Source organism: Oncorhynchus nerka, linkage group LG24 (assembly GCF_034236695.1).
Source record: "Oncorhynchus nerka isolate Pitt River linkage group LG24, Oner_Uvic_2.0, whole genome shotgun sequence".
In the NCBI taxonomy this organism is placed as follows: domain Eukaryota; kingdom Metazoa; phylum Chordata; class Actinopteri; order Salmoniformes; family Salmonidae; genus Oncorhynchus; species Oncorhynchus nerka.
Window position 1 is genome coordinate 42489368 of NC_088419.1, and position 18750 is coordinate 42508117.

Here is an 18750-nt window from a genome sequence, read left to right on the forward strand (position 1 = left end):
GCACACACTGCTTCATGTCACGTTCTGACCTTTATTTCCTTTGTTTTGTATTTATTTAGTATGGTCAGGGCGTGAGTTGGGTGGGCAGTCTATGTTTGTTTTTCTAGGTTTTGGGTATTTCTATGTTTCGGCCTAGTATGGTTCTCAATCAGAGGCAGGTGTCTATTAGTTGTCTCTGATTGAGAATCATACTTAGGTAGCCTGGGTTTCACTGTGTGTTTGTGGGTGATTGTTCCTGTCTCTGTGTTTGCACCAGATAGGACTGTTTAGGTTTTCGTACATTTATTGTTTTGTTAGTTATTTCATGTCTAGTTCCTTTATTAAAGAACATGAATAACCACCACGCTGCATTTTGGTCCGCTTCTCCTTCACCACAGGAAAACCCTTACAGAATCACCCACCACAACAGGACCAAGCGGCGTGGTAAACAGCAGCTGCAGCAAAAGCAGCAGCAGGAGAAGGAACAGCAACAGCGAGGTCAGGATTTCGGGACATGGGAGCAGAATCTGGACTACACAACTTGGGAGGAGATAGACAGGTGGGCGGTCGACCCAGGGAGAGCCCGCCTGGGATTCGATGGAGCAGTGCAAGGAAGGTTACAGGAGAATGAGGTTGGCGAAGCCAGCACGGCAGTGCGACAGGTACGAGAGTCAGCCCCCCATTTTTTTTGGGGGGGGGGCAGACGAGGTGTGGTACTAAGCCAGGTAGCAGACCTGAGCTCACTCCTCGTGCTTATTATAAGCAGCGCATTACTGGTCAGGCACCGTGTTATGCGGTTAAGCGCACAGTGTCGCAAGTACGTGCCCATAGCCCGGTGCGCTATAGGGCAGCCCCCCGAAAGTGCCATGCGAGTGTGGGCATCGAGCCAGGGCGTATGGTGCCTGCTCAGCGGGTCTGGTCGCCGGTACGCAGTTTTGGTCCAGGGTATCCTGCGTCGGCTCTGCGTGCTGTGTCTCCGGGGCGCTGGGAGGGTGCAGTGCGTCCTATGCCTGCGCTCCGCTCGTGCCCGGCAAATGTGGGAGTGGAGCCTAAGGGAGAGGTGCGTGTAGTAAGCACTAGATCTCCCGTGCTTACCCACAGCCCGGTTCAACCTGTGCCTGCACTCTGGAGGGTCCGGGCTAGAGTAGTTGTCCAGCCTGGGGAAGTGGTGCCAAGGTTGCGCACCAGAGCTCCAGTACTCCCCCACAGCCCGGTCCTTCAGGTGCCTCCTAACACCAAGCCTCCTGAAGGTCTCCCCAGCCTGGTGGTTCCTGTGGCAGCCCCACGCACCAGGCTGTCTCTCTGTCTCCTCCCTGCAGGTGGTCCCGCCTGTCCGGCGCTGCTGCCGGAGTCTCCCGCCTGTCCGGCGCTGCTGCCGGAGTCTCCCGCCTGTCCGGCGCTGCTGCCGGAGTCTCCCGCCTGTCCGGCGCTGCTGCCGGAGTCTCCCGCCTGTTCGGCGCTGCTGCCGGAGTCTCCCGCCTGTCCGGCGCTGCTTCCGGAGTCTGAGGCGCCAGAGCCCCTCAGCCCAGAGGCGCCAGAGCCCCTGCCCCTCTGTCTTGAGCTGCCCCTCTGTCCAGAGCTTCTGCCCCTCTGTCCAGAGCTTCTGCCCCTCTGTCCAGAGCTGCCCCTCTGTCCAGAGCTTCTGCCCCTCTGTCCAGAACTTCTGCCCCTCTGTCCAGAGCTTCTGCCCCTCTGTCCAGAGCTTCCGCCCCTCTGTCCCGAGCTGCCCCTCTGTCCAGTGGGGTCATTGAGAAGGGTGGCCATGGTTAGAAAGCCACAGAGGCAGACAATAAGGCGGACTAAGACAATGGTGAAGTGGGGTCCGTGTCCCGCGCCAGAGCCGCCACCGCGGACAGACGCCCACCCAGACCCTCCCCTATAGGTTAAGGTTTTGCGGCCGGAGTCCGCACCTTTGGGGGGGGGGGTACTGTCACATTCTGACCTTTATTTCCTTTGTTTTGTCATTATTTAGTATGGTCAGGGCGTGAGTTGGGGTGGGCAGATTATGTTTGTTTTTCTATGATTTGGGTATTTCTATGTTTCGGCCTAGTATGGTTCTCAATCAGAGGCAGGTGTCATTAGTTGTCTCTGATTGAGAATCATACTTAGGTAGCCTGGGTTTCACTGTGTGTTTGTGGGTGATTGTTCCTGTCTCTGTGTTTTGCACCAGATAGGGCTGTTTTTGGTTTTCCACGTTTATTGTTTTGTAGTGTTCATGTTTATCTGTTATTATTAAACATGAATCAATATAACCACGCTGCGTTTTGGTCCGCCTGTACTTCACCACAGGAAAACCCTTACACTTCATCTCTCTTGTCCTCTATTTATACCAAATGGGAGAGGGAGAGGAGTACATATGCGTGGTGGAAGAAGACTGAGAGGAAGATCAAGAGCTGTAGTCTCAGATGCGATTAGGGCTACTATAATTGATCATGTAATAAATCATGGTCTATCAATGAGAGAGGCTAGTCTGTGTCACGACTTCCGCCGAAGTCGGCTCCTCCGTCACCGGCTATCTAGCCATCGCCGCTCCATTTTTCATATGTCCATTTGTCTTGTCTTGTTCCATACACACCTGGTTTTCATTTCCCCAATCAATCTACTTGTATTTAACCCTCTGTTTCCCATCATGTATTTGTGTGGAATTGTTTCATGTTATGTGGTGTTTGATTTATGCGCTTGACTTTTATTTATGTTCCGTGTTTTGAGCGCGTTAGATTATTGTAGTGCTCTCGTTTTGGAACGGAACACAAATGTGCGCTAATGGAGTCAGCAGGAGCAGGTACCCCGGTTAGAGGAGTCAAGGAGTGCGTCCAGGAACATTCGGCCATGTTACATCATCATCCAGTGGGATGCGTATCTCCCTTCCCAGGGAGTATGATGGAACGGCAGCACAGTGACAGGGATTCTTGTTACAACTGGACCTCTACCTGGCCACTGTGCACCCAGCTACATCGGGAAGGGAGAGAGTGGCCGTCCTTGTCTCCTGCCTCACGGGAACAGCTCTGGAGTGGACCACTTCGAGGAGTTCACCTGTCGCTTCCAGGCCGTCTTCGACCATCCACCCGAAGGTAGAGCGGTGGGGGAAAGGCTCTTCCATTTGAGGCTGGGGACTTAGCCGCCGGAGCAGGCTGGAACGACAGGGCCCTCATCGACCACTATCGATGCAGCCTACGAGAGGACGTCCGACGTGAGCTGGCCTGCAGGGATGCCACCATTTCCTTTGACCAACTGGTGGATTTGCCCATCCGGTTGGATAACCTGCTGGTCACCCGCAGACGTCGAGAGATGGCTCTGTCGGTTCATCTTCCAGCACCCCCACTCCGGTGCCCATGGAGTTAGGAGGGGCTGCTCATAGGGGGACTGGAAGAGGAGCCATCACGTGCACCATCTGTGGCCGCAGAGGACACACTGCCAGTTGGTGCCGTGTTGGATCCTCTGGGAGTCGAGGCAACAGGCAGGGCACTCTGGCGTCACCCCAGGTGAGTTTGCACCACACTCATACAGAGTCCTCTGCTGATCAACTGTTTGTGCCTGTTTGTTTCCCTGCGTTTTCCCCACATTCCCAGCATAAGGCGCTTGTCGAATTTTATCGACAGAGCATTAGCCATTAGGTTAGGGGTCTCCATTTTTCCTATAGTTAGACCCTTCCCGGTACACGCTCTAAATAGTCGACCATTAGGGTCCGGACTAATCAGGGAGGCCACTATCTCCTTGGCCATGATTATGCAGGGGGATCATGAGGAGAGAATCAGCCTCTTCCTCATTGACTCTCCTGTGTTTCCTGTGGTACTAGGCCTTCACTGGTTGGCTCTGCATAACCCCACTATTTCCTGGCAACAGAGGGCTCTCATGGGGTGGTCGTGAGAGTACTCAGGGAGGTGTGTAGGGGTTGCCATTGGTGCTACCACGGTGGAAAGTCCAGACCAGGTCTCCACCGTGCACGTTTGGCTCTCGTCTTCTGTAAAAAAAAAGGCGACTCAATTACCACCTCATCGATGGGGAGATTGTGCGATAAATCTCCTGGCAGACACTGCGCTTCCCAGGAGTCACGTGTATCCCCTGTCACAAGAGGAGACGGTAGCTATGGATATGTCTCTGAATCCCTGCGTCAGGGGTACATTTGGCCCTCTACTTCACCCGCCTCCTAGAGTTTATTTTTTTGTGAAGAAGAAGGATGGAGATTTACGCCCGTGCATTGACTATAGAGGTCTCGATCAAATCACGGTGTGGTACAGTTACCCGCTACCTCTTATCGCCACGGCGATTGAGTCAATGAATTGGGGGTGCTTCTTCACGAAACTGGATCTCAGGAGTGCGTATAACCTGGTGTGTATCCGGGAGGGAGACGAGTGGACGACAGCGTTCAGTATCACCACAGGGCATTATGAGTACCTCGTTGATCAATGCTGGTTGATGAATGCTCCATCGGTTTTCCAATCCTTTGTAGATGAGATTTTCAGGGACCTGCACGGGCAGGGTGTAGTGGTGTATATCGATGACATTCTGATATACTCCACTACACGCGCCGAGCATGTGTTCTTGGTGTGCAAGGTACTTGGACAACTGTGGGAGCATGACCTGTATGTCAAGGCTGTGAAATACCTGTTCTTTCAGCAGGCTGTCTCCTTCCTAGGGTTTCGCATTTCCACATCAGGGGTGGAGATGGAGAGTGACCGCATTGTAGCCGTGCGTAATTGGCCTACTCTCACCACGGTAAAGGAGGTGCAGCGATTTTTAGGGTTTTTAGGGTTTACTACCGGAGATTTATCCGGGGTTATGGCCAGGTTGCTGCGCCCATTACCTCACTGCTGAAGGGGGGTCTTGTACGGTTGCAGTGGTCGGCTGAGGCGGACAGAGCAGCTAAGAGCTCTGTTTACTTCGGCTCCCGTGCTGGCCCATCCGGATCCCTCTTTGGCATTCATAGTGGAGGTGGACACGTCTGAGGCTGCAATAGGAGCCATGCTCTCACAGCGCTCGGGTACGCCACCGAAACTCCGCCCCTGTGCTTTCTTCTCAAAGAAGCTCAGCCCAGCGGAGCATAACTATGATGTGGGGGACTGGGAGTTGTTGGCTGTGGTTAAAGCGTGGAAGGCGTGGAGACATTGGCTTGAGGGGGCTAAACACACTTTTCTCATCTGGACTGACCACCGCAACCTGGAGTACATCTGGGCAGCGAGGAGACTGAATCTTCGTCAGGCAAGGTGGGCCATGTTCTTTACCCGTTTTGTGTATACCCTGTCCTACAGACCAGGTTCCCAGAATAAGAAGGCAGACGCACTGTCCCGGCTGTACGACACAGAGGAGCGGCCCATGGATCAGACTCCCATACTCCTGGGCCTCCTGCCTGGTAGCGCCGGTCATGTGGGAGCTGGATGCGGACATTGAGCAGGCGTTGCGTACAGAGCCCGCTCCCCTCCAGTGTCCTGTTGGGCGTATGTACGTTCCACCTGCTGTCCGTGACCAGTTGATCTATTGGGCCCACTCGTCTCCCTCCTCTGGTCATCCGGGGCTCGGTCGGACGGTGCTCTGTCTGACTGGTAAGTACTAGTGGCCCACCTTGGCTAAGGACGTGAGGGGTTATGTTTCCTCCTGCTCGCTGTGTGCCCAGTGTAAGGCTCCGAGACACCTGCCCAGAGGTAAGTTACATCCCTTACCCGTTCCACAACGACCTTGGTCACATCTGTCAGTGGATTTCCTAACAGATCTTCCTCTTTCATAGGGAAACACTACGATCCTGGTCGTTGTGGATTGTTTTTCTAAGTCATGTCGTCTCCTCCCTCGCCCGGTCTTCCTACGGCCCTACAGACTGTGGAAGCCCTGTTTACTCATGTCTTCCGGCACTACGGGGTGCCTGAGGATATAGTGTCAGATCGGGGTCCCCAGTTCACGTCGAGAGTTTGGAAGGCATTCATGGAACGTCTGGGGGTCTCGATCAGCCTTACCTCAGGTTTTCACACGAAGAGTAACAGGCAGGTATAGAGAGTCAACCAGGATGTGGGCAGGTTTCTGCGGTCCTATTGCCAGGACCGGCCTGGGGAGTGGGCGGCGTTCGTGCCCTGGGCCGAGATGGCACAGAACTCACTTTGCCACTCCTCCACTAACCTCTCCCCCTTTCAGTGCGTATTGGGGTACCATCCGGTTCTGGCACCGTGGCATCAGGGTCAGACCGAGACTCCTGCGGTGAACGACTGGTTTAAACGCACGGAGGAGACATTGGAGGCCGCCCGTGTCCATCTCCAGCAAGCCACGCGTTGCCAGAAAACCAGCGCAGACCGTCACCTCAGTGAGACCCCGGTGTTCGCACCGGGGGACCGTGTCTGGCTCTCGGCCCATAACCAGCTCCTCCGCCTGCCCTGCCGAAAGCTGGGTCTGTGGTTTGTGGGACTATTTAAAGAGGAGGGTGAACAAGGTATGTTACAGATTACAGCTTCCATCTGATTATTGTATTAACCCCTCATTTCATATGTCTCTCCTCATGCCAGTGGTCGCTGGTCCGCTCCAGGAATCTGAGGTGCGGGAGGTTCCTCTGCCCCCTTTGGACATCGAGGGGGCCCCGGGTTACATTGTTCGTTCCCTCCTGGATTCGAGGACTCAGTACCTGGTGGAGTGGGAGGGGTACGGGCCGGAGAAGAGGTGCTGGGTTCCGGTTGAAGATGTTCTGGATCCTGAACTGCTGCGGGAGTTTCACCGTCGTCGGCCGGATCGCCCTGTGCCACGTCCTCCGGGTCGTCCCCGAAGCCAGTGTGTGTGTGTGTGTGTGGGGGGGGGGGGGGTACTGTCACGACTTCCACTAAAGTCGGCTCCTCTCCTTGTTCGGGCGGCATTCGGCGATCGACGTCACCGGCTTTCCTGCAACTGACTTCGCCTCCAGTACACGCCATAACAGTCTGAGAGTGCAGCCAAATCTGCAACGCTCAACAGTGGCATCTATTGTGAGAAATTTCCTGCAAAATAGCAGGTAAGATGTGCATTCTGCATGGGCATCTGACTGAACTGCACATTACAGAAGCAAATTGAACAGAGCCTCCAAACCCACTTGTGTGTAATTGTTTTTGTATTTCTGCTTAGAACCCAACGGTTACGTCCCACAGGCGGGACAGGTAGGAATTTCACTGCTGTGCAGGAAACTGCAATCGTTGATATGGTCATCAGAAACAATGGCATACAACTCACAGAGATTGTTGGCAGACAACATCACATTAGGAAATATTCACAATGTAAGCATACAGTAACAACTATTTCTAGAGTCCTGAAACAACATCAAGTCAGGATGGAGCAGTTTTACACTGTCCGCTTTGAGAGGAACTCTGAATGAGTCGAGCAACTCAGGAATCAATATGTCCAGGTAAGGTGACTATAAAATACAGAACTGGTTTTGAACAACACCAAACAGGGCAGAGGCACACAATGGCATGTTTTAAGGTATATTGTAAACTACCGTAATAGCCTAACTCTTATGTTGCCTTGTACATTTATTTTAGAGAGTCATGGAGATTGAAGCCAGGCAAACACCCCACATATTCATCTTTGTGGATGAGGCTTGTTTCAATCTGGCCAAAACACAGCGGCGAGGAAGGAATGTGATTTGGAAAAGAGCCACAGTGGATGTCCCGGGCCAGAGGGGGTGCCAACATCACAATGTGTGCAGCAATATCCTCTGATGGATTGCTTTTACACAAACCGCTAATTGGGCCGAGCGTCTCATTTCATTCCTGGATGACCTCTATGGAAGGGTTGTGTCAGGTGAGGAAAGGGTTGCAGAGAGGCGAAATCGGCCAACGTTTGAAATTGTCTGGGACAATGTGGCATTTCACCGCTCCCGTGCAGTCACAGAGTGGTTTGCCAGGATGGTGTCACTTTTCCTCCCACCTTACTCTCCATTCCTCAACCCCGTAGAGGAATTATTTTCCTCAGGCAGGTGGAAGGTTTATGACCACCATCCACATGATCAAATGTCCCTCCTGGACACAATGAATGCTGGATGCCTGGACATATCTGCAGAAGATTGCCAGGGATGGAGCAGGCATGCCAAAATATTCTTTCCTATGTGTATTGCCCAAGATGACATAAGATGTGATGTGAATCTGTGGCCAAATGCAGAAGACAGGGTTGACTAACATTGCCAGTGTATCTGTATCGGTAGATGGTGTATATACAAATTATTGTATTTTGCAATCATTCAATGCCAAAAAATGATATAAAACATATTGAAATATATTGCATAATTTCTGATTCATCCTGTAATATACACTGCAGTAAATTCTAAATAGTAGACAGATCCGATCAGTCATTCTTGTTTTGTAAAGACATTTTACAAAAGAAAACATGGTGTAATGCTACCTGTTGTTAGTGTTGTTTAGGTCATTGTTTGCCTGTTGGGTGACAACCTTTGCTAGTGTTATGGAAGAATGAGTTGATTTGAGACATGTATAAAGGGTTTTGGTAGTTTTAGTGCCTTTTGGATGTGAAATGAACTGCTGTGCCAAGCTGAAAGTTGGTTAGGAGATCCTAGCGATTGTAAAAAACTGTAATGAATTTCACACACACCAGATTCCACTACCTCTCACTGTCGACATTTAGCCCTCAGCATAATCACAATATGATCCTGATTATTATACATTAAATAGAAAGCACCTTCTGTTGTGACATTGATTTATATGTATGGCCGGTATGGAATTACCTACTGTTTCATTATGGTGAAATGTCATCACACAATGTCAAATCATAAGTTCACATTCAAGTTTGACTTGTCACATGCACAAGTACAGTGAAATACTTATCGGGCAAGTCCTACCCAACAGGACAGTATTCAATATCAACAACATAAAAAATAAATAAAAATTAAAATACAGGAGAAATCAGAAATAAGAAAAGAAGCTACAGTTGATGTCGGAAGTTTACATACACTTAGGTTGGAGTCATTAAAACACGTATTTCAACCACTCCACAAATTTCTTGTCAACAAGCTATAGTTTTGGCAAATCGGTTAGGACATTTTACTTTGTGCATGAAGTCATTTTTCCAACAATTGTTTACAGACAGATCATTTCACTTATAATTCACTGTATCACAATTCCAGTGGGTCAGAAGTTTACATTCACTAAATTGACTGTGCCCCCTGTCCCCTCTGTGTGTGTTTTTCCATGAGTTTACTGTCCTGTACGACTGACAGGTCTTGCTCTTTGTTACCACAGTGATTAGGGGATGACAGGTGCTCTCGTCTAGCATCAAGGACAGGTGTGTGTATACTGTACTTGTGGACAGCACAGTGGAAACTGAGTCTGTGTCTGTGTTTCTAGACTGCAAGTGTGGAATGGATACAGTGTGTGTGTGTGTGTGTGTGTGTGTGTGTGTGTGTGTGTGTGTGTGTGTGTGTGTGTTTGTGAAATAATACAGTTCCTCCTTAGTCTGTGTCTTCCTTACAGGACACGTACAGTATGTACAGTTATTTCCACTTTAGTTTATTTGGTACATATTTTCTTAACCGTATTTCTTGAACTGCGTTGTTGGTTAATGGCATTAGTAAGCGTTTCACAGTAAGATCTACACCTGTTGTATTCGGCACATGTGACAGATACAATTGGATTTGATTTGACGATGGGGACACACTATAAAAACTATTTCCAGTAAATAGAACCCACTAAATCAGTATATCTAAACTCTCTGAGATTATAAGAGTTATTTTCAGTTCAATAGATGTTTGATGAAGATTCATGGCCAGAGCCCCATTTCATTGTAATGCCCAGTTGACTCCCATTATAACCTATTATATTCTATTATATGTCTATTATATGAAAGACTCATGTTAATACATCCAAATAAGTGGCTGATGTATGGCCACACACACACACACACACGCATGTACAGACATACACACACAGGCGATCGCGCATGCACACAAACACACACACGCACACATTCACAACATTATGACGATGGATTAAGGGTCCTAGCCGAGCCAGGCAGACTGGTCAATGTGAAATCAATATCACCTACGCATTATTAGCCCACACATTATTCAGCAGAAAACACAACACCACACAGAGAGAGAGAAGGCTAAAGTCGGGTCTACACTTGACACCAACATGTGACTTATGCTATCAGAATACGAAGATCGCATTGAAAGGACGGGTCTAGACACACAAAAGGGGTCTGATTGTGTTCAGATCTGGCTGATCACAGGTGGTCAGGGATGCATTGTGTGTGGATTTCTCCTTAGTCTGGATGCAATCGGGCTACCGAAAGCCCATACAGTCCCACAAGTCCAAAAAACTGTTGTTTTGGGACCGGGACGCACCTTTTCATTATAAAGTTGGAGGAAATATGTTCATAACGTGTTTGCTGGCTAGCTAATATTTATATACATTTTGGGGGATTTGGCTAGAGTTCTGCTAACAAGTATGCTATGCTTTTAGCGTTGCTTGCTAGCTTGCTGGCTAGTTACAGAGGTTATCTGTCTAGTTAGCAACAGCAGTTAGCAACTGCCAACAGTTGTTGTTGTGTTATGATCGTATTTAGCCTTTTCCACCGTTTGTAGAATGCATACTGGCATTTGAATATAACACAGGAAAAGGAAATCCGGACACACTGTGGACACGGTAGACACATTTAAATGTAGGTGTAGACGCATGACACGTTCAGAATTCCATGATCAAAACTCGATGATCAGAATACTAAAGCTGCACGTACTGTCAAGTCTAGACAGGGCCTACTGGTCATCCGCAGAAAGCACTGCCTGGAGGCTGGCACATACTGCTGTAACACTTTCACTCCATACAAACTTGTAGACTATGGTGCCAGCTACAGGGGTAGTAAGGTCTGTTCAAATGCATGGTGTGTACAGTAGATGATGATTACGGTGATGTCTTTACTTTAGTTGTTATTAATGATGATGAAGATATATATTTTCTATATGGTGTATTTTGAGCGTAATGTTGTATTTAATGATTATGCTCACAATAATGATGTCTGCTTTGATATTGTTTTTTTGTTAATGACATTGTTTTAACAATGGTGTTGATGCACGCACATTTTTAATGATGCTGGTGATGTTTCAGCTATACTAATGGAGTTGTCGACTCACTTCCTAAAAGTGGGAATTCCATGGAGGGATTGCCCCTGTGACACTCCTGACCCCTGGCTGTGTCCGGAGAGCAGACTGTCCGTCTCAAACTGGAACGTTCCCTCCGGGTCACCCGGGATGTCCAGGAATTCTCCGTCACTCCAAACCCCCACAGTCCCATCCATCGTCGTGTACTTGATGTATATGGTAACACTGGCCTGGAATGGAAGCGTCAACCAATGAAAATTAGGCAAAACAAACTAGAAACACACTATGGTCAGACAGTAAATTAACAACAACTAATAAAGGCTTCATAGAGCATTCACAAGGTCATCATTAGCAATACATAGATGCTCCACAAATCATTCATAATCAATTTCATATTGCTTAAATGAAATGGTAATTTAAAAGTGGCAGTGAAAGAGGTAGCCAAGGTCCGTTGCTCTAATCTTTTCTTGTTTTGTTACGTGACATGTATGCCTCAGGATTGGGGCATCCAGGATTAGTTACCCTCTCTGCTGGTATGTAAGTCAATGGGTGAGAGAGAGGGAAACACACTAGGGGTAACTCAACCCAACTCTCCCCTAGCCATTGCTCCACGACAGGGTAGGTAACACATCTCCAAACTGTCCCCATAGGGGACATCTGTAGTTAAAGAGACTCAAAATCTTCATAATGACGTCTTTAATTAAACTGGAACAAAGAATCCATTCTTGGTTGAAATTAAACTAAAATTGACTTCCGGCTTTCTTGACAAGTGAATATGGGGGGAAAAAAGTGTGACAACTGTAAATTTGTGAGACAGAATCTGCCTACAATTTCTGTAAAACAATTGTTGTAAAGCTCAATATTGGTTGACAGAGACAGTTGTGGTCACTTGCGGCACAAAGATACATTTGGTTTGACAGTAAGTGCTTAGATTGATCTGAACAGGAAGATGCAGAGACAGAGCAATTTTTCTTTCCTGTCTTCTGGGAACTAATACACCTCCCTGGACAGTCAACTGATCTTTATTACAACCCAAGCAATTTGTTACATTTCTCTTGCTCTCATTTTATCTCCTTTTCTCTCTTTCCCTCTTTCTCCCCTCTCTCTCTCACTCCCTATCTCTGCCCTGTGACTGCAGAGCCAGTGAAGTTAGAGGCGTTACCATGGTATCCCCGCATCTTTCAGCAGGACGCGGTAAATAAAAACACCTCTGTTCAGTTTAAACACAGGTGAGACTCTGGGCCGGCTGTGTTCATCTACTCTCCCTCATCAGGGACAGAGAGGTGTGCAGAGGGGCTGAGAGCTGTGTGAGAGCTGTGTGTGTGAGCATGCCCAAGGCCATTCTGACTTGTGTGACATCATCTCTATGGAGCCATTTTCTGGCTGCGTCATGAAAAGTTGCAGATACCAGCTTTGTTTACTAGCAGTGGATACGACCACATGCAACTTCAAATGTCGCTTGTGCAAGTAAACAAACACGTAATCAGATGATTATCGTCTACAACATCGCTATTGTAACGGCCGTCGTCGGTGGAAGAAGTTGAGGACCAAGGTGCAGCATGGTAAGTGTTCGTGATTTTTAATATAATCAAAACTAAACAAAATAACAACTAGGAAGAACGAACAAACGAAACAGTCCTGTCTAGATGACACACAAAACAGAAAATTATCACCCACGAAACACAATAGAAAACAGGCTACCTAAGTATGGTTCTCAATCAGGGACAACGATTGACAGCTGCCTCTGATTGAGAACCATACCAGGCCAAACACAGAAATAGCAAATCATAGAAAAACTAACATAGACAACCCACCCAACTCACGCCCTGACCATACTAAAACAAAGACATAACAAAAGAACTAATGTCAGAACGTGACAGCTATGTAATCAGAGGATTGATTACCTAAATGTTAGCTAGCCAGCGAGGCTAGGTAAAATATCACAACTAGAGCTAGATAAAGACAGAAAAATAAAATACTTGTTGAACATAATTATATCCATCAGTCCTGTGTGTTTTCATGGTTATCACTCATTCCCTGTTAAGTTTGTCAAGGTCCCAACATCAGTGTTAGCTATTGTTAGCTATTGGTGCCGGGATAAGCTCTCACACAGTCTCTCTCTGTTTCTCTGTCCTCCTCTCTATATCTCTCTTGATATCTCCATCCCTTGCTCCCATTATCTCACACTTTCTCTTTTTCATTCTCTCACATACTGTTTCTTTCTTTATACAGTGCATTCGGAAAGTATTCAAACCCCTTGACTTTTTCCTAATTTTGTTACGTCACAGCCTTATTCTAAAATGGATTAAATGTTTTTTTCCCCCTCATCAATCTACACACAATACCCCATAATGAGGCAAAAACAGGTATTTAGAAAGTTTAGCAAATGTATTAAAAATAAAAAACTGAAATATCACATTTACATATGCACTCAGACCATTTACTCAGTACTTTGTTGAAGCACCTTTGGCAGCGATTACAGTCTTGATTCTTCTTGGGTATGACGCTACAAACTTGCCAGCTCTGTCAGGTTGGATGAGGAGCGTCGCTGCAGTGCTATTTTCAGTCCCTCCAGAGATGTTCAATCGGGTTCAAGTCCGGGCTCTGGTTGGGCCACTCAAGGACATTCAGAGACTTGTCCCTAAGCCACTCCTGCGTTGTCTTGGCCGTGTGCTTGGCCGTGTGCTTATTGGAAGGTGAAGAACCTTTGCCCCAGTCTGAAGTCCTGAGAGCTCTGCAGCAGGTTTTCATCAAAGATCTCTCTGTACTTTGCTCCGTTCATCTTTCCCTCGATCCTAACTAGTCTCCCAGTTCCTGCCACTGAAAAACATCCTCACAGCATGATGCTGCCACTATCGTGCTTGACCGTAGGGAGGGTGCAAGGTTTCCTCCTGACGTGACGCTTGGCATTCAATCCAAAGAGTTCAATCTTGGTTTCATCAGACCAGAGAATCTTGTTTCTCATGGCCCGAGTCCTTTGGGTGCCTTTTGGCAAACTCCAAGCGGGCTGTCATGTCCCTTTTACTGAGGAGTGGCTTCAGCCTGGCCACTCTACCATAAAGGCCAGATTGGTGGAATGCTGCAGAGATGGTTGTCCTTCTGGAAGGTTCTCCCAGCTCCACAGAGGTTCTCTGTGCTCTGTCAAAATGACCATCGGGTTATTGGTCTCCTCCCTGACCAAGGCCCTTCTCCCTCGATTGCTCAGTGTTGGCCGGACGGCCAGCTCTAGAAAGAGTCTTGGTGGTTCCAAACTTCTTGTATTTAAGAATGATGGGAGGCCAATGTGTTCTTGTGGACCTTCAACGCTGCAGACATTTTTTGTTATCCTTCCCCAGTTCTGTACCTTGACACAATCCTGTCTCTGAGCTCTACGGACAATTTCTTTCACCTCATGGCTTAGTTTTTGCACCTGAGCTCAATTTCAGGTCTGATAGCAAAGGGTCAGAAAATTTTATTTGTAAACATTTCTAAAAATGTGTTTTTGCTTTGTCATTAATGGTTATTATGTGCAGATTGATGAGGAAAAAATATAATTTAATCAATTTTAGAACAAGGCTATTAAGTAACAAAATGTGTAAAAAGGGAAGGGGTCTGAATACTTTCCAAATACACTGTATGTGGCTGTTGGATCAATACTCACCTGAGGTCAATAAAATACTTATCTTTTTGGCTGTGTTCAGTATATACTGTATGATGTCCATAGATCAGTATGGAGGATTCTCATTCTTATGGCTATGGATATCTAAACTGATCAGGGACCAGTGTTGGGAATTACCCTGATGGCGGTGTTGTTGTCGTCGATGAGTGTGTCTGTCACCTCTAGCTGGCCCTCCTCTGCCACCTTCTGTAGAACCATCTTGAAGGTTCCAATGACTCTGGAACAACAGAACCACAATAACCATGATCAACCACTGTTTCACAAAAAGAGCAGAATATTCCTGATTCAGTGGGTCGTGGCATAGAACTGTGCCTTGGCTAAAAACACTGGTATTTTTATGTGATTGTTCAGAGATAAGACTTCAAGTAGGCCACATTTGCATTTTAGCTGGGTTTGCTAGGTTCCATTAGGTTGATAGTGTTGTCCTTGCACAGCTCAGTCTGTCTCTCTGTATCCATCTCTCTTTTCACAGTCTTCCTTGACTATCTGACATTCCCATATGTGTGTGTGCCTGTGTGTGTATGTGTGTGAGTGTGTAGGCAGAGTGATGGGAACTGGCTCTGACAGGCAGGGAGAGTCGTTGGCCGCTACAACAACTAACCAGTAAAGAGGAGCAGACGGAGAAATAGACTCTTATTAGAACAACAGAGATAGAGCTACAGACACGGACGCAGATACGGACGCACACAAACACTGAATAAAGGGTAACACACCCTATTTGCTCTATACACTTTCACTTTCTCTATTCCGATACTGATATTGTCACTTTTCCCTGTGATCTCATGCCTGTTTCTCTCTCAGAGAATATTAAACTGCAAAAATTCAAACCCGGCCAGGTCGCTCAAGATCCACTGCGAAATTAGACGTCCGATCATGTAAGCAGGATGTCAGGAGATTACTTCAAAACCGTCCTCTAGGGACAACGGTGAGCACTATTACAATTATTTTGGCTTGAGATTTGCTAGGGTGTTGTGGGCGGGCGTAAACTGCCAGCTCCGGCTCCGAGGGTCGCCTGTTCAATCCCAGTGCTAGGCAATCCCAGTGCAAACCTTAACCCCTAAACTATTCAGAATTAATGCCTGAATTTTAACTTTCAAAATGTTACGTTCATGGACAAGGGATTGGACGCCTGATTTTGCGGTAAGACAGTCAGAGCTTGTTGTCAAACCAGCAGGTCTGTTCTCGACAAGCACACACACGGACACACACAATATCCTCTGCCCAGCCCCATCACCTGTCCTCCAGTGAGTACTTGTTGAAGTTAAGTAGCAACCAACTCTATCCCCATTCCAACACCTGACAGTTATTTCCTTACAATATTGTCGGGGGAAACCCATTAGCTGCTATCGCTGCCCTGAGGAAAAACAACTTTAACAAAGTGTCTAAGAAAACGTAGGTGATTTATTCCTTTAGGATATCAACTTCAGAGTGCTGTTAACTTCCTGTCCTTTAGCAAAGTTGCTGCCTAGAATAACAACAGTTTAGCAAGATTGCTGCCTAGAAAAACCACATTTTATTATTTTCAATTGTTTTTGACCCCCCAAAAAAGCCAAAGGCTGCAAATGACTTTATTGGGCGATAAGCCTATCTCAATTCTCATTCTCTAACATTCCATAGTTTCCCAATGTACCAGACTGCATACAGAAATATGGGTTACACTCTATGACCAACAAGAACAGTGTAAAGGATTCATTAAGCCTTCATAGAGCATTTATAAGGCCTTCATATGTGCTTCACAAATCATTTACAAGCAAATGTAATTTGAATTTGCTGTTTGTTAAAAGTGGGAGCGAAACCTGGTACCATTTGTATTCAGTCAGAGAATTATAAAGGTGTGAATAATTGATATAGTTTCCCCCGGACAATATTGTAGCAGAGCAATCAATCACACACCACACAAAGACCCAGTATACTACTACTATATATCCACACACACACACACACACACACACACACACACACACACACACACACACACACACACACACACACACACACACACACACACACACACACACACACACACACACACACACATTAATCCACTGGGAGCCCAACTACACGTAATATAAGCCAACCACAGTCAATAGTATAACATTTAACATTGTCACATACACACACACTGGAGGAGGTTGAGGGGGTATTTCTCCTAAGGGATGGTCAGTAACAGTGAGAGGCCTGGGGATTATGAGAAGTGACAGGCAGGGAGCAAACTTGGGCCATTAGGATATGTGTGAGTGTGTGTGTGTGTGAGAGAGAGAGAGTAAGAGAGAGGCTATTTGGTGCTTTCACTAAAATACCAATCACAAACCACCATTGTGTTCATCACTCTAAATTCTCTGTATCCACTTTTCTTTCACCAACCAATCTCTCTTACCTGGTTGCATCCAGTTCTAACTTTTCAACTTTGTGCAACTAGTTGCAAGCCTCAGCCAATCAAAGCAAAATACTTTTGTCACATGATCCATTCGAAGTTTCAGAATTCTAACCAGTTATCATGTCAACACAGCTGCCTGTCACTGCCAGTGTGCATAAAGGTTGACAGAAGAGACATTAGCAGAATAGGAGATATCTACCATTTGGCATCATGGCTAGTCAAATGAACATGGTTTGGCAGTCAATAAATGCAATTATTGAAGTGAACCCAAACCTTTCCCTGACCAGTTTCAACTGAAATTGTTCACCCTGAACTGTACTAATTAGCTAGCTAACATTAGCTTAATTCCTTGCTAGCATGGTTAGCTCGTTGCTAGCTAGTCATGTTGGTGTTCGCAATGTCATTTTAGCTAGCTAGCTAAATTGTACAGACTGCATTTTGTCTATATCCATGCTGTTACAATAACCAAACAGTTGGACAAACAAAGAATTGGTGAAACGACGATGTAATGCAGCAGCTCAACATGGGGGTAGTGCAGAATAAAAAAATAAAAATATGACAGAAGCAGCCTCAATCTGATTTGCTGTTGCAAGCTATTTTTGTTGTTGCGTCATGTAACAGCAAAGTTGCTTGAGATGATGTCACTTGCAACCTGGAACTGCAACTAAAAGTGTGTGAAAGTTGCTTCGTGCAATTCTAGCCTCACTCTCTCTTGCTTTCCACCCTTTCCCTCCCTTTCCCTCCCTTTTTCCCTTTCCCTCCCTTTCCCTCCCTTCCCCCCCCTTTCCTCCCTTTCCCTCCCTTTCCCACCCTTGCACTCCCTTTCCCTCCCTTTCCCTCCCTTTCCCCCCCTTTCCCTCCCTTTCCCTCCCTTTCCCTCCCTTTCCCTCCCTTTCCCCCCTTTCCCTCCCTTTCCCACCCTTGCACTCCCTTTCCCTCCCTCTCTTTCCTCCCTTCCCACCCCCCCCTTTCCCCCTCCCTTTCCCACCCTTGCACTCCCTTTCCCTCCCTTTCCCACCCTTTCCCACCCTCTCCCTCCCTTTCCCTCCCTTTCCCCCCTTTCCTTCCCTTTGTCTCCCTTTCCCTCCCCCCCTTCCCTCCCCCCTTTCCCTCCCTTTCCCACCCTTGCACTCCCTTTCCCTCCCTTTCCCTCCCTCTCCCTCCCTTTCCCCCTTTTCCCTTTTCCCTCCCTTTCCCACCCTTGCACTCCCTTTCCCTCCCTCTCCCTCCCTTTCCCCCCCTTTCCCTCCCTTTCCCACCCTTGCACTCCCTTTCCCTCCCTTTCCCACCCTCTCCCTCCCTTTCCCCCCTTTCCACCCCCTCCCTTCCTTCCCTTTCCCTCCCTTTCCCTCCCTCTGCCTCCCTTTCCCTCCCCCCCTTCCCTCCCTTTCCCTCCCTTGCCTCCCTTTCCCTCCCTTTCCCACCCTTTCCCACCCTCTCCCTCCCTTTCCCTCCCTTTTTCACCACCACCCATGTCTCTCTCAATTTAAGGGCTTTATTGGCATGGGAAACATATGTTAACATTGCCAAAGCAAGTGAAGTAGATAATAAAAAACAAAGTGAAATAAACAATAAAAATGAACAGTATCATTACACTCACAAAAGTTCAAAAATAATAAAGACATTTCGAATGTCATATTATGTTCAAATAGTTCAAGTACAAAAGGGAAAATAAAAAATAAA

General features: G+C 47.2%; 1 protein-coding gene across 1 annotated transcript in view; it reads right to left on the minus strand.

Annotated features, from left to right (window-relative positions):
* otofa (otoferlin a) overlaps positions 1–18750 on the minus strand; it is a 141857-nt gene that overhangs the window by 66610 nt on the left and 56497 nt on the right. The window contains exons 4-5 of the mRNA XM_029631868.2: positions 14808–14907; positions 11066–11262 (exon numbers count right to left, since the gene is read on the minus strand). Of these exons, the coding sequence (XP_029487728.2) occupies positions 11066–11262; positions 14808–14907 (297 nt within the window). The remainder of the gene's footprint in view (positions 1–11065; positions 11263–14807; positions 14908–18750) is intronic.